Genomic DNA, 16,331 nt, shown 5'->3' on the forward strand with positions numbered 1-16,331 from the left:
TTTAAGTCTAAATATGCTTTTATGGCTTTATGCAACCATTTAAAGAGACAAAATAATGTTAACATCATATTTATTTTTCACATCTTGATATGATAGCAAGTTTCCTCTTCCATCTGTCAAGTGTTTAATTAAGTATACATCTTTCTCCACCCATCTCCTATATAGAATTGGCTTATTCCCAGTTGTTATTCTGACATTAGAAACGATAGGTTCTAACAACATTTCTTCATGTTTTTCAGACACTTTATATTCTCTCCAAATATCCTGTACACTTTTAATACATCCGTCCAGAAGCTGTTTGCATTTATAAAGTGGCCTTGTCATTTGTCTAAAGAATCTAATATTTTATGAGTAGACAAAAGATTTTTTTCCAGATGTGCCTGGTTTTCTTTATTTTCCGCAGACATGATAATTTTAAAGCATTCATATAAGTTTTAACATCAGGTATACCCATGCCTCCAGCATAGATATTTTTAATGGATATTTTTCTACTAAGTTTTATCCTTTTTTTCATTCCAAACTAACTTAAAGATAAATTTCTGTATGTAATTTATAATAAAAACTGAAAGGTTAGGTAGTAGTAACAACAGGTGGACTAGTTTTGACAAAGTTCAGGAATTAAGTATTGTTACTCACTCTAAGGGAGTTAACAGTCTTTTTAACCATATTGTGTTAACATTCTAATTTCAGCGACCTTGCTATCATAGTTTTATTTTAAACAGTCTTTTTGGTTATTTGCAAACCAAATAACGAGAATTTTACATTGAGTTTTCTGTGATTCTCTAACAAAGTAACTTCAACTCCCGAGAATAGAAAACGTAAAGCACACAGACAGGTCATGATTTGTAGTGAGAAAGAATGGGTTGGATACAGGTAGGAGTTTACTTGTGTGTATTGTGTGTCCCTGACACCCTGACACTTTCATATTTTAAGTTAATTGTATTAAAGAAATTCCCGGGTATCTAACACCATTGGAAAATAAACTTGTCGTCACTTTTGTCTTCATACGACAGTTTTTTCAAAGCGAGTTTCAGGACAGTATGTTGCACCATGAAATGACTTTTGTTGTTATTACAGGCAAGACGGGGAGGGACGGTGTAGTCGACAATACTGACCAAAGCGAGACAACTGTAGATGGGTTCACTGTTACAAAATGCGTTGGTCTCTCTTCCAATGCTAAAACAAGGAACAAAGGCAGAATCCACTGAAGAGCCTTGTGGGTCTTGAAGTGAGTGGCATTTGCTGGCACTTTGGCTCTGTGTGTTGTCTTCAGTCCTTGTCCCATGGGAGAGCTGTGAGCTGTGTGTGTGAGAGAGCTTATAGGACTGCTTTACATTTCCTTCTCTTAGTGGGGCGATAACTTTAACTTTAACTTGATCCATCTGGACTACTGATGTTCTTATTGACTGGTGATGATTGTTACGTTTGAACTGAACTGGACATACATAGTGTGTTGCTGTGAAGTGGCTGCTGCTAAACAAGAGCTGGACCCATATTCTAGGTGTGGCTGTATGATCCTGAATATTTGTTTAGATCAGTGGTTCTTAACCGGGGTTCGATCAAGCCCTAAGGGTTCGGTGAGTCGGTCTCAGGGGTTCGGCGGAGCTTCCGCCACGGAGGTCAAGACACACCCGCAATTCGTGATGACACTAAAGAAGGGTTCGGTGAATGTGCAGATGAAACTTGTGGGTTTGGTACTTCAGACAAGGTTAAGGACCACTGAGTTTGAGAGAGAGAGAGAGTGAAAGAATGACACAAGCGGAGGTTCAGCTCCGGTTATCTCGGCGACTGGCAAACAGTCGATGGTCACTTGCTTGTTCTATTAAAGTGATGCGCAAAGGCCTTGAGTATTGACGAGGTTTGACAGACATCAGTTGACAGCCTATTGTCAGTCCCTGTCTAGTGTGGAGGTACGCATGGGGAATAACTCCTTATGATTGTAGCTTCTAGACTGTTCAGAGGATAGAACAGATAGATGCACATACAGGGCAGACAGACAGACATACAGACATACAGACATACAGACAGACAGACAGACAGACAGAGTTTTTATGAGCGAGTGACCTCACGTTCATCAGTTCCATAGAGAGGGAATACCGTGAAGCAACGACATCTGTTAACATTAGGTCACTGCTGTTGTACATCATCATCACCACCACCCAGTGTCAGGTCAACAGCCTCAGTCTGTGCACAGTACGATATCAAGAGTAAGTTGTAACATCCATCATCTTTATTGCCCGAAAGGTTGATTTCATCATGGCCGTTACAAATCAAAGACTTGCAGTAAGATAGGAATAGTCAAGCATAACATAACGTGAGTGTAGGCTGAGGACTTTGTTGCTATTGGTGACGACCTCACGTGCGGTGGTTCAAGACCACGTGACGTGGACAAGCTGGCTTGGTGACGTCACGACCATCGTGAGGTGAAGACATCCACATGTCCATGCTGACTTCTTCTTCAAGCTCACTTCTTCATTTCATCAACGCATCCTGCTCGGACAAAATGAAATGTTTTAGAGGTTGCAGTAATTGTGTAGGCAGGCAAATGTCGTACAAGCCTGGATTAGTAACAACACAAAGGTGTTTAGTACAAACTGTTCTACATAATAAACAAACATAAACACTGACTTCTTTGTCTGTGTGGTCATCGGGTCATCAATACATCTATCAAGTATTATAACTTTGTTGAATTTATTATTTGCATGATACGTGTTGAGTGCTGATGTATCTTTCTTTGTTAATGCGTGCGAATTCATGTCACCTTCTACATTATCATGTCACTTTATTGTTTTGCATGGTGTAAACCTACAACAAACAGTCCATGATGACAGGGACATTAGTTTTTAAATTTGTCTTTTAGAAAACGATGTTTACCTTTAGAATGTATCGCCTGCCAATGTTCCCGTTGATACCCTGGTTACAGAGGAAACAAACTGACATAAACATTGAGGAGACACTGGCATATACAATCGTAGCTAGGGGCACGCAGTGTTCTCACTCTTGAACATTAACATTTATCCTCGATATTTATAGATGGTGGACATTAAATTGTCACAACACTGAACAGAATGATCAATACATACTCTAGCCTTACATCTTCTACAATGCCTTCCCACCTTTAGATTGTCATTTGTTTCCTCTGTAACCAGGGTATCAACGGGAACATTGGCAGGCGAGACATTCTAAAGGTAAACATCTTTTTGTAACAAAAAGGAGGAACAGATGGACAAATAATGTCCCTGTCATCATTGGCTGTTTGTTGTAGGTTTACATTATGCAAAACAATAAAGTGGCATGATAATGTAGAGGTTAAAATCAACGCGCGCGCACACACACATTAGGACTTATCAAGTGATAGATGTATTGATGACCCAGGAAGACTCAAAGTAGTCAATGTTTATGTGTGTTTATTATGTAGAAAAGTTTGTAGTAAACACCTTTGTGTTGTTACTAATCCAGGCTTGTACGACTTCACCTCACGATGGTCGTGACGTCACCAAGCCAGCTTGTCCACGTCACTTGGTCTTGAACCACCGCACGTGAGGTCGTCACCAATAGCAACAAACTCCTCAGCCTACACTCACATGTTATGTTATGCTTGACTATTCCTATCTTACTGCAAGTCTTTGATTTGTACCGGCCATGATGAAATCAGCCTTTCGGGCAATAAAGATGATGGATGTTACAACCTACTCTTGATATCGTACTGTGCACAGACCGAGGCTGTTGACCTGACCTGACACTGGATGATGATGATGATGATGATGATGATGATGGATGATGATTGATTGATGATGATTGATTGACGATGATGATGATTCATTGATTAATGGATGATTGATTGATGATGATTGATGATGATGTACAACAGCAATGATGGAATGCTAACAGATGATTTCGCCTTACACTATTCTCATTGTCTGGAACTGATTAACTTGAGGTCATTCGCATAACACAAAACTCTAATTGTCTGTCTGTCTGCACTCTACGTGCATCTGTTCTATCCTCTGAACAGTCTAGAAGCTACAATCATAAGGAGTTATTCCCCATGCGTACCTCCACACTAGACAAGGACTGACAATAGGCTGTCAACTGATGTCTGTCAAACCTCGTCAATACTCAATGTCTTTGCGCATCACTTTAATAGGAAAAGCAAGTGACCATCGACTGTTTGCCAGTCGCTGAGATAACCGTGGAGCTGAACCTCCGCTTGTGTCATTCTTTCACTCTCTCTCTCTAACCAAATATTCAGGATCATAGAGCCACACCTAGAATAGGGGTCCAGCTCTTGTTTAGCAGCAGCCACTTCACAGCAACACACTATGTATGTCCAGTTCAGTTCAAACTTAACAGACAAGCATCACCAGTCTATTGACCATCAGTAGTCCAGATGAATCAAATAAAAGTTATCTCCCCAATAAGAGAAGGAAATGTAAAGCAGTCCTATAAGCGGGCGCTCTCACACACACACACAAGCACCTCAAAGCTCTCCCTATGAGACATCGTCTGCAGAGAACAAGAATAATGAAAATAATTTTATGACCCATTTTAGTACTTTTGTCACATTCGTGATTTATCCATATTATAAACAATGTGGGTAATTATAAAAGCACTATCCAAAATCAAAAACCTAATCTAGTAAAAAAATGTGGCAACTTTGGAATTCAGGATAGCCTCCCTACATTGCAGATTTAGTATATCTGGCTGTAACAACTGGAAGAATGATGCTAACAGTAGTACCACCTGTGGCATCACTGAACGGACTCCTTATCCCCATATGCACCCACCCTAAAGTGTTTCTCTACTCACCCTTTCCCCATACCCACCCTAGCCTATCTCCACTCTCCCTTTTTCTATACACACCTATCGTTCTTCTCTATTCAAATGTTTCATTTTTCCCATACACCCGCAGTCTCCATCGCACATTGTAAAATTGCCATAAGGTGGAAGCACGTCATCCTCTCAGCAAACAAAAAAAACTTGTGGTAAGAGGTCTTTCAATGATGGCTTTCCTGCATGAAATCATGTATACAGCCTCAGCAGATTGGACTAAGAATAACACACTAAAAAAATGTACTTCATTTTTCATTTATTTCTTCATTGTAGCCAACAGAGAACACTCTTAACACATGCATCACTAACATACATGCCCAGTTGTCACTCTAACACATTTAAAACACAAAATGTAAATACATACTTTCATAACTAGTACACATCACATTTTATGGCCCTGTAGTCTTTTCATAAAAACTAATACTTGACACAGATTTTACTCTCCACACAAAGCAGCAAAATCACTGCACTGCATTCTGCTCATTGTTGCTTTTATCAACATTTTCTTTTATCAAGTATGTCTCTTGAAGCTCTTCATAAAATGCATTTGGCTGGTGTCTGCTATGGTCAGTACCCTGAAGAGGTTAAGAATGTTCAAGATCTTCAATACAAAACTCTTCCCACTTGGATGTTAGCTGGTTATATTATATTAGCCTATTCTTGAATCCATCTGTTTTTCTTAACTTTGCACATACTAATTTCTTCACTGATTAAATAACTATCCATGTTTGATAATGTCTCCACTCACAATCTTTAAATCCAAGGTTACAAGACATGTACAATACACCATTTACAATAGAAAACACATGTGACAATTATAATGAACTTAAATAGCTACATATCTAGCCATCCTAAACTTCCTAACTACTGCTGATTTTATTACATCAATTAACTGAAAAGATAGTTTAATACAATAATCCCCCTAAAGAAAATGAAAAAGCTGGAAGACTTTAAATGCTTTTACCACTCGCTGCATGCCTCAACAACTTGTTGACAATGAGTACTCTGCAAAACAAACGTGGGCAGTCTGGCTGTCCTACTTGACAAACACACACCTTTGGTAATAAAAAGCTTCACTCCTGTTTCTGTCAGGACATGTAACTGCTAACATCCCCCAAAAGACACAGTCTTCAACATCTTAGTGGATTACCTGATCCTGACAACACCATCAAAATACCTGGACTTTGCTGGTACTAGGAACTGCATAAATTTATTAACAAACATATTCCTTCAATCCCATTCCCACAGCAACGCTTCTTTTGTATTAAAGCTACGGTCCACTTATAAACCTACAAACAGCTTAACAAACAGCTTAGCACATCTAAGCCCACATGCAGCTGTGCATGTGCAATCAACAAGCCAAATTAACGACTACAAGTTTCTCACACATTTATCAACTAAAACAGAAAAAAAGACATTTCTGCTAAATGTAAAAGAAATGGTTTAAATTCAATATTAATAACTGTTCTGAAACAATTAATTGCCACCATTGTGAATCAATCACCTGTGCTGAGGACAGACCCTTATTAATGTTTGTTCAGGGACTTTGTAAAACAAAAAACTGTAGCCTAAAATTTACCCATTTCTTGAAAATACTACAGAATGCTTTTCACATAAAGCAAATGTTTTGGAGCCCACAGGAAATCAAAAGCTGCAATTATGCATGATGGATCAAGACATTGGCAGCTACTTCTGACCTTTTTGTATAAATTCTAGTATAGTAAGATTAGGAAAAAAAAAAATACCATAGCATTTCTGTGATTCCTGTCTGGTGAAGCAATTTATGTATCTAGAAAAAAAATTTGTTTCACATGTGAAAATTATTTGATATATTTTTTTTCTTTTATTCTTTAACATGTCTGTAAATCACCTTCAAGGTTATTAAATATGTGAAATGAAAAAAATGCAATGGAAAGCAGGAGGGCAGCAGCAGAGCACTATATGGACAAATCCTAAAACACAAATCTCACTCTGACCAAAGTTGTGAGCCAGAAAAAAAAATTATCTACACTAAACAAACAAAAAATGTGTGGTAGCAAAAGAGAAATAAAATTTATGCAGACAAGTGGTAACTCCGAATTGCTACCGAATAAATGAATAAAGAGGTTGCAAGATGATCCAAGCATTCACCTATTTTATGACAGTATGAAATTACCCTTATGTCATCATATCAATAACCACAATGATCTATATTGTACTAGCATTCAAAAGTTGAAATTCTTTTTGTCACCAAGAAAATTTATAAACAGTCCTGATGCTGAAATGCAGTAACAATAACCTTTGACCCAAATGCAGACCAAAATAATAAGCACGGATAGCCTTTCATCAAAGTTTGTTTCTAAAGAAAACATACTATAAACCCATTTTGCTGACATAATAATTAAACGTTTATGTGTACACTTTCTATCCAACTGGTAAATGCTTACAATAACGAGTTGAACAAGAAACAACACAAAGAAACAAAACCTTTGCTGTTTCCAAACATAAGCCAACCATAAATAGCCATTTGAATTTCTCAACAGATACGAATCAATGAGTCATAAAACTTCTGAAAAAGGTGGAGATAAAATTACATGGAAATGATTTCTGAATACATGAATAACACGTGAAGATGCAAAAATGCCCTCCTTCCTAGTTAAAAAAAAAAGTTGCTTGTTGAAAACAATCCTTTAACACAAACGAAGCTCAAAAGGAAAATGTTACCAAAAAATACAACCCTATATAGCCAGCAAAGGTTCCACACATTATACGAAATAGATATTTTTTTCAAATTAAAAGAATTTAAAAAAAAACAACTGATAATAATTTGGCATCTCAAAAGGTCAATGTGCCTGTTTTCTCCTCTAACAGTGGTTCCCAACCTTTTCTCGCCTGAGGGCCACACAGGAGATGATATAAACTTTTGTTTAGTAGAAAAGGACTTCCACTAACAGTGGGGAGGACACATCTCCAGGTAGATGGGTAACAATTAACTCTTTACAGTTGTAATACTTGTAACTCAATATTTGTTTGAATATTTATAATTGTGGTCTGAAAAACCCCATTTATGTGGTGACTGAGAAACTCAAATGTAAGAAGTTAGACCAAGTCAAGATGAGTGATTTAGGAGAGTTCTAGTAAGTCTACAAATATGCTGTGTAACAAACATCATGATTCTCATCTGACAGGGATGGAATATTTTTAGGGGATTATTAAATAGCAGTGTATTTGTGTGTGTGTAACCACAAGAATCTGTCAATTTAGTAACAATTATTTTGAATACTTTGATTAATGTAGACATTTTGCTTTGTAATATTTTTTGCTTGTTTTATTTTGGCAATTTTACTACAAAGTTTATACATCTAAAAATAAGCATCTGGAAATGGATTTATAGGAATCTCTGCTTCATGTTAATGCCTACCTGTTTTGTGAAGCTTCAAAAGATCGGGGAAAAAAGCAAAACTGAGCAAAGGAATAGGAACAAAGCTTAAAAGCGGCTAGCTCTAGCACTCCACATACACAACCATGATAAATCAATGAAATAAGCTCAGTAGCTGCTTCTAGAACAGCCCCCTCTATTCACATACACAAAAACAAGCAAAAAGTGAATTCAGTTAACTTATTTTCTGCTCTTTAGCACCTGTTTAGCTCTATCCAATGCTACCCACACCCACAACAAACAATACAAACCATCAATTTATAAGAGCACTTTCTTAAATGTTCTCCAGAAAGACTGCAAATCATATAAAGGTATCATACCTTTTTTACTTGGATTGAGAGTTATGTCTCTTCAGGTAACAGGCTGAAGGGATCCAATCTCCTTGATTTTGTTTCCATATTGTGGTCAAATTTTAATGTGGGTTAACCCTAACCCAGTGTTGGATCTTAATGCCTCTATTTAACTCAGCTGTTTTGCTTCTATCTTTTGTTTTGCAGCTGGACTGTATATAATGCTCTCTACTAAACAGAAGAATGAACTGATTAAATCTATTGGCTGGATTTCCACAATTAACAATTTGCTTCAGCAGTGACCTTAATCGAGTTGCAGTTAATAAACTCATGACAATCACCTTTTTTGCTCTTTAGTATGATCAGCACTGGTCAGCATTCCACCGAAACCACCAACACATGTTTTCTGGAGATTTTTGGCAATGTATCTTCACCATTAAATCTTTCACTCATTGCCCTCTACTATGCAGGTAATTTTTACAGTGCATTATCGAGGCCAAAAAGCAAGCTCATTGGGGGAACAGTGCAGGATCCTCACAACAGTCACAATAATAATGGAAATGTAATCTGTAAAAATTAGTCACTATTATTTTATGGCTAAGAAATAGTTTTAAGAAAATAAGCATTTCTTATTTATAATCTTATCCAGTCTTTTTTTTTTTTTTTTGCATCCTGGAAAATATGGCTCTCCTATTTTGACTTTTAGTTTTACACAAGAAGATTGAGATTACAATATTTTTCTAGCTATATCTTCTTGTTCCTATTCACCCCCAGTGAAGCATAGGGCCGCAACTACACCAGGCCATCGAATCCAGTTCTGGGTGTCCCTTCCATTGGTGTTTTACGCAGTGCCAGCAACTGAGGCTATATTACGGCAAGCAGCACCTGTACGTGAACTCTACCGTTGCGCCACCAATCTTTATTATGATTAGGATTTAGTGGAAAGACAGCCAGTCAGCGGCGCACAGAAAATGTTTTTTCATACTGCACTGCAGTTAAATGTAAAATAAAGTTTTTATATTATAATTAGTTTATTACATGCACAGGTTATTAAAATAAGTTACGTTGTCTCTGTTAATTACAACATACATACACGTATGTTTGATAGAGTGTTTGAGACCCCTGGATTAGGGGATCCAAGGAAAAAATCTGAATATGAATTTTTTTTTTTAACACATTAACTACTCATCCAAAATTTAAAAAGTGAAGTATTCATATACATTTAAATTTCAAGGTTATGCACATAACTACATGTATGTTTTTGAAGTTCCCTAAAAGCTCAAACTAGCAAGAAAGACAGGGTCTGAAAGCATGAGAATAAATGTCACAGAACTTTCACTTTATATAATAGTAATAATGACAACTTCCTCTATTTAAAAATATGTCCCACAAATCAGTAGAAGCGTTTCCTGGAACTTTCTTGCTGTTTTTGAAAGATAACAAAGCCGACAACGCCAACAACAGCAAAGCCAATTATGACGAGAAGAATAATGAAGAACAGCTTCCAGCCTGACATACTGCCAGCAATATAGGAGCCTTTATTATCATCCACACGGTCTGAAAACAGACAATTGATTATTAGCATTTGAAAAAAGGAGTAATAAGGGAAAAGACAACTTGGGTGAAATGTTATGAGAGCATTCATTACCTAGGAACATGGAAATTATGTCTGCAGTAGAGCACTATGCTGCCTATAAACCAATTAAAAGTCTCTTCCACTTTTGTGTTTTGTTTACTTCAATTTCGAAAAATGGCTCGCACACAACCTGCAACTGAGCTAAGTAATCTAAGGAGGAAGCAAGTGATTATAGAGAGAAGCTTACAAGACTGGTATGATGCTTCAAGACTAGCCTTCATTTCCAACATCTGAGCCCTACTTCACTTACAGATGTATGCCATCTGATTTGTATAAAACATTTTGTGAGGAGTACAAAATATTACAAATTAAAAAAGTGAAATAACAACATAATGAATAGTCCAATCTCACCCCTAGGTGCCTCCATGTAATCTGCTTGTGGCAGTCCTGTGTAAGGAGCTTCTTTCTGCAAAGCGTTATGTACCATGACATCAACATCATCATTATTGCCCACAACAGTAAGAAGAATGCTTATAACAGATGCTCCAAGAACACTACAAAGAACATCTAGTTATAAAAACTGAAAAAAAAAGGTTATTTGCATCATCCACAACCCCAAAAAATGGAGAGAAAGGGAAAGAGAAATATGAGCTTTTGACTTGAGGACAACTCTGATGTACTACTGATGGGAAAAAAATAGATCTTTCGACCTGTAACTGACATGTTGCAGAGGTGCGGGGGTAACCCCTAAAATCAAGAAAGTGTCTCATTCATCCCATGGTATTCATTTATGGATATGTGTGTATGTGTGTCAATAAAAATAAATAAAAAAGTATAAATTATACAGCCATTTTAAGCATCAAAACCTATACATTGCTGCATGTAGCTTTTCCTAAGTTCCTTGCCTCATTTTCCTAGATGAGACAACTCTGATATCTATGAGACAGATTAATCTTGTTATGGCAGAAATTTACATTTCACTGATGTTTAAAGAACCTCATGCCCTTTGTTTCAGTTTCTTACCGTTTCATCACCAGTGTCTAGCTCATACATCTTAATGGCAATGATATCATGGTTATCTGAAATATTGTAAGAAAAAGATTTTCATGAATTTCTTACACAAGTAAAAACTGAGGAGCCCAGAAAAAGCTGAATAATCCATAAACAAGATAATATGACATCACTGTGGTCTTTAGCTTTTCAAGTGAAAATAAACTGTAATGATGAAAAAGACTTATGATGGAAACTTCTTTGGTTGAATGTCTGGCATGACAAATTTCTTTTCTAGCCTGCTGTATTAGAAGTCAGAAGAAAATTGCACATGGGCTGCCTCATTAAACCAAGAGAAAGGGTCTTTGTCCCCAGTTCTGATGATGGTTAGTGCATGTCGCCAATACAGTGAAGGTTGGCTGTCCTGGGTTCAGCTCTCATCTTGAGCTCATTGTTTTTCTCTGCATGTGGCATCTGTTTACAGGGCTGACTGCTTTGTCATGATATAATCTTTGTTGCTGGCTCAGCGTAAAACACAAATCTCTCCCCACCTCCCCAAAAGGTATGATGCCTTGCATTGCAGAAAAACATTTAGAGAATTAAAGAAACTGTTGCAAAGTGCATCTTCTATTACAGTGATAAGATTTTACAAAATAAATATTTAGACAAAAATTATTTAAAAAATACCTGCAAGCTCCCCTGTTGCTGCAGACACACCCAAATAGTAGCCCACTGGCAGTCTAATTCCATGTACAGTGAAGCACTCTTTCCATCCATTTTTCCCATCTACATCTACTGAAACCTGAAGCACAGTTATGTGAAAGATAAATTGAGCCAAAAGGTTTGAGACTTTTTTTTTTGAGGGGGAAGGGATGATAATATAATAAACCACAACTTTCGTTTATTTTCTACAACTGAATAAACCTTAACTACCAAACTGATGACCATACAGTGGGTTCAAAGAATGATTGAGATTGTTCTTGTAAACTGCACATACGATTATCATAATGAGAAATAACACTGATTTACATCCCCATAGGATTTTGTTGGGATTAAACAACTTTTCTTCTAAAATAAATAAACCATTTAAAAAAATATCACAAAATAGACCCATACTTTCAATACATTTTTCTCATATCGGATTGCAATCCAGGTGTCATGGGCCTTGTTTCGAAACTGAGCTTCGCATCCTGCTAGCTGTGTATGTGTGCCATCTGTGTCATGGTCATAGTGTAAAGAGCCATTACTGATCATGGAAGAGATATAAGGATGTTGATGCTGAAAGCAAAAAATTATAGTCTTTATACATCAAATGACTGAAAAATATCACTGATATAAAAGAGCAAATATTTTCTACATAATTAAAATGATATAAATATAACAATAACAATTCCTGGAAAATTTTGATTTTTTTTAAAAAGTTTTATTTCAAACGTTTCATTTCATTTCAAAATATATTACAACAATACAATAACAGTAACAAAGCTCATACAAAAGTAACAAACAAAAATGCAAAGAAACAACAAAACACACACACACACACACATTTGATTAATAAGTGCACATTTTTATATACCCTTTATCAACAGCCAATGAAAGCCTTCTGACAGCTACCATAGTTACTAAGAAAATAACATCTAAATGCACTGAGAGATGTTAGTAAACACTATATGTTAACTATTTGACATGACCTGCTTATTCAGACATCAGCTTGAACTGTGTGTAACCCTTTTAATATTACTTTACTAGTAAACACCAACTACCCACAGGAGAAGGGAGTTGTGGGCATAGCAAGTATCATATACACTGACACCTCTCCTCCATATCTCATGATTGGATACTCTAGAGATATTTTAAGACTATTACCAAAGACCAAGTAGTCAATTAAACACACATGTACACAGAATCCCTCATTTACTGTTTCTTTGAAAAATTGTTAACTCACATTGTGTGGCCCATTATGGTTGCTATATGTATCCATGAAAATTCCTAGACCTGAGAAATAATCTTTACTGCCAAATACAGGTCCTGAAACAACAGCAAGATGCAATATTATACTTTTGTTGCTTCTTTCTTTAAAATGTGTTGTTCAAGTGCAGTTACTAATGACAGTCATAGTGGAGCACTTAATTTTATTACTGCATGGAAGTTTTGTGCTACTATGTTTCAAAACCTATCAATTAGATAATATCTGATCTTGGATTTCTTTGTTCGACTTATGGAAACTTGTAAAATAAAGTACAATTAAAAAACAAATTATAGAAGCATAATAACTATAATTGTGTGTGCCTGTTTACAAAATCATTTGAGACTATAGCAAAGCTCTATTTAAATAAGTATGGACAGCGTCACCATACTTACAGAAGTTGTTAGAAATTAATGTGGATATATATAAAATTTCATCAAACACAATTTAAACTATAAACTAGTTGTTGATGAACTATTTTATACTTTACTTGATTAATAAAAGTAGATTTACCCTGTTGCATAAAATCATAATAACCAAACACATTGTTACAGATTAATCAGCTATATTAAAAAAACTTCACTTTTTTAATTCTACACCAGTTATCTGCCTAAGAATAAAACATCTTACCCAGCTCCATTCGATCTTTGGTGTACCATATGGCAAAGCCATCACCAAACAGTGTTTTTCCATCTCCATGCACTTTGAACTGAACATGCAACTCCCAATTTTGCACAAAGCAGCGCTGGGAAAAAAAAAAAAAAAAAACAATGCAAGGATTAATAGAGAAGTCAGTTTCTTCAATGAAAAATGCCAGTGTGAAGTAGTGGAAACCCATTTCAGGCTTGAATTTAAGATTAACCAATTCCCATTTAGGCAGTATCTGACAGAACATGCTGCAAAGTTTTTCTTCCAGGCTATAATAGTAAATATGCATATGCTATACAAATCTTTACATTATACTGGATGAAAGACAAGCTAGTCACACAATTTAAACATGTCTGGCAAACGACTACTACAATATTGTCAGACCTTATGGATCATATAGCAATCTATCACAATATTTTTCATCAAAATCACCTTTCATAAAACAGCTCTGGCCATCCATCATCTGAACAATGATGTGGACATAATAACCTACATAATATTGCACAGATTCACTGACCACATTGTTCCAGATTGCTCCCCTCATGCTCTGATGGTCAGAGGTCAAACGATATGATTGGTAGTGACAAGGGTAGTGCCTGTGAAATCCCACAGCGGGACAGACATCCCTGATCCTGCAAGTATAAAAATATATCAAATTTATATGATTTTAAATTTAAATAAAAATAAAATGTTGCTGTCAATCAGCATAGACAAATTCAGCTTTTTTTAATGCCATAATACTGGACATGCATATGCAGACTCCTCATTCAATACTATCCTGTCTCCATCTCTCTTAGCTGCTTTCTTGTTCTCACTCCCCTTTAAACTATCATTACCACCCCTCACACAAACACACACATTCTAAGAGAAAGTGAAAGAGATGTCTGTGCTTTCTATAACAGACATACATTCTGGGAGAAAGTGAAAGAGAATGCTGTGCTTGCTATAACAACATTAAAAGGAGAATGGGAAAGGCTGGCTCTTAATTGCAGGTCTGGTGTTTCTGGTGATCTTGCACTAGGCTATCAGTCACAGACTTAGATAACAAAAGGTTTTGTAAACATTGTATTTCTGATTTATTTTTCTTAAAAATGGAAGATAAGGAAATTGCATTCACTCGGGAAATAGCTGAAAAAGATTTCATTTAGATGTGCCAGCAAAGGAGATAAGAAAGTGACATCAATTTATTCTACAGACTCATTTAATGAGAAACCACAAAATCTAGAGAGAGGGAGAGATAAGACAGCTATATATTACACAACCATAAGTCTAGCATAGTAACAGCATATTTCTGGATCTTCTGGAGCTTATCAGAAATGATATATTGCTATAATAAGGTGAAACATATCAACACATCAAATGAATGTATTGGGGGATGGGCTCATGCTCTTAACTTCACCTTAGTTTAATAGCTCTCAGTGTACTACTTTATTACCTATAAACTCAAGAAAACAGTTTCTTTAGCCCTTATAGCACTGGATAAGTATTACAAAGAAAATGGCTAATAACTGAAGATTGTGAAGACAACAGAGAGGAATGCTTGTTTTGATTATTGCTGCTATCAGGTAAACATAAGACCAAGAAACCTACATAATTTTGGAATGAAGAAACCTTGAACTCTGCAATAAAACTAATAAAAATTGCCTTCCCATGCTTCCATGGAAAAGCCACAATTATGGCTCATTGTGCTAGAAGGGTTAAGGGAGACAGCAGATTAAAAATCTGTTGTGACACAATGATTATTCATCATAGTGAATAGCAACTGTAAGTGTAAGAGTTGGTAAGAAAGTCAGACAAATTTAATTATATTGAAAAAAATCCGTTTTGTGAACAATCTGTTTTAAGCAGACAATCACCAGATGGTGAGCAGAATATCCTGACAAAAATGGACTTACATGTAAAGTCCTTAACGTTAGAGCTTGTGTGGAAATTTATAATGCTTAAAAAAAAAACAAACACCACCACTGGAAGAAGAACTGCTAACAGTTCTAGAAGATGAAGCCTTACACTGAAAAAAGTAGGCGGTCAGTTGCTTTTACTCCATATTGTGTAAATGATGCAGGTTTCTAGCACTAGTTCGCACTAGTTATTAATTAATCTATTAAGTAGTTTTTATATGAGAATAAAACATTATTTTTATTGTTATTAGTGTTGCTTGAAAAGATATGATTATATATATACACACAACTGCTTTAAATATAGGAATTTTGGAAATAATTATTAAGTATGACCGTAGCAAATGACATATGTTTTCTTTATACGTATCAACATATGCAAAGTACTACAATCAAACAGCGCAGTGATGAAAATGTGGGCGTGCCATCTACCGACCAAACAGACGTTGACAACTGTCAAAGGGTCAGATGCGTTATTACGATGTTAAGAAACGCCAATGAAAGCTTGTTAACAAACATAAAGCTTTTTATTACCTTGGTACGGCCGTGTTAACGTGTGCTCTCTGCGCAGAAAGTCCTTTGTGTTCCATTCCGCAACAGCACACAGGAAAGTAGAGATGAACAAGGGAAGGGTTGACAGCTTCAGCACGTGAGCCACCATTTTGACTGTTAGCACTCTATCCCACAAATCAAAGTACTTCCGGGTCAACCAACG

The 16,331-nt window shown here is 36.2% G+C and overlaps 1 protein-coding gene across 1 annotated transcript; it reads right to left on the bottom strand.

Annotated features, from left to right (window-relative positions):
- Positions 1-9,713: 9,713 nt before the first annotated feature.
- LOC112563495 (vesicular integral-membrane protein VIP36-like) lies at positions 9,714-16,305 on the bottom strand. The gene is given in 10 exon segments (XM_025237415.1): positions 9,714-10,098; positions 10,529-10,583; positions 11,141-11,196; positions 11,795-11,909; positions 12,224-12,385; positions 13,053-13,135; positions 13,704-13,818; positions 14,239-14,291; positions 14,294-14,353; positions 16,151-16,305. Coding segments are annotated over 10 exon segments (990 nt in total). The 5' UTR covers positions 16,278-16,305; the 3' UTR covers positions 9,714-9,934.
- Between the last annotated feature and the right edge of the window lie 26 nt (positions 16,306-16,331).

Source organism: Pomacea canaliculata, linkage group LG5, assembly GCF_003073045.1.
Source record: "Pomacea canaliculata isolate SZHN2017 linkage group LG5, ASM307304v1, whole genome shotgun sequence".
NCBI classification, from domain to species: Eukaryota; Metazoa; Mollusca; class Gastropoda; order Architaenioglossa; family Ampullariidae; genus Pomacea; species Pomacea canaliculata.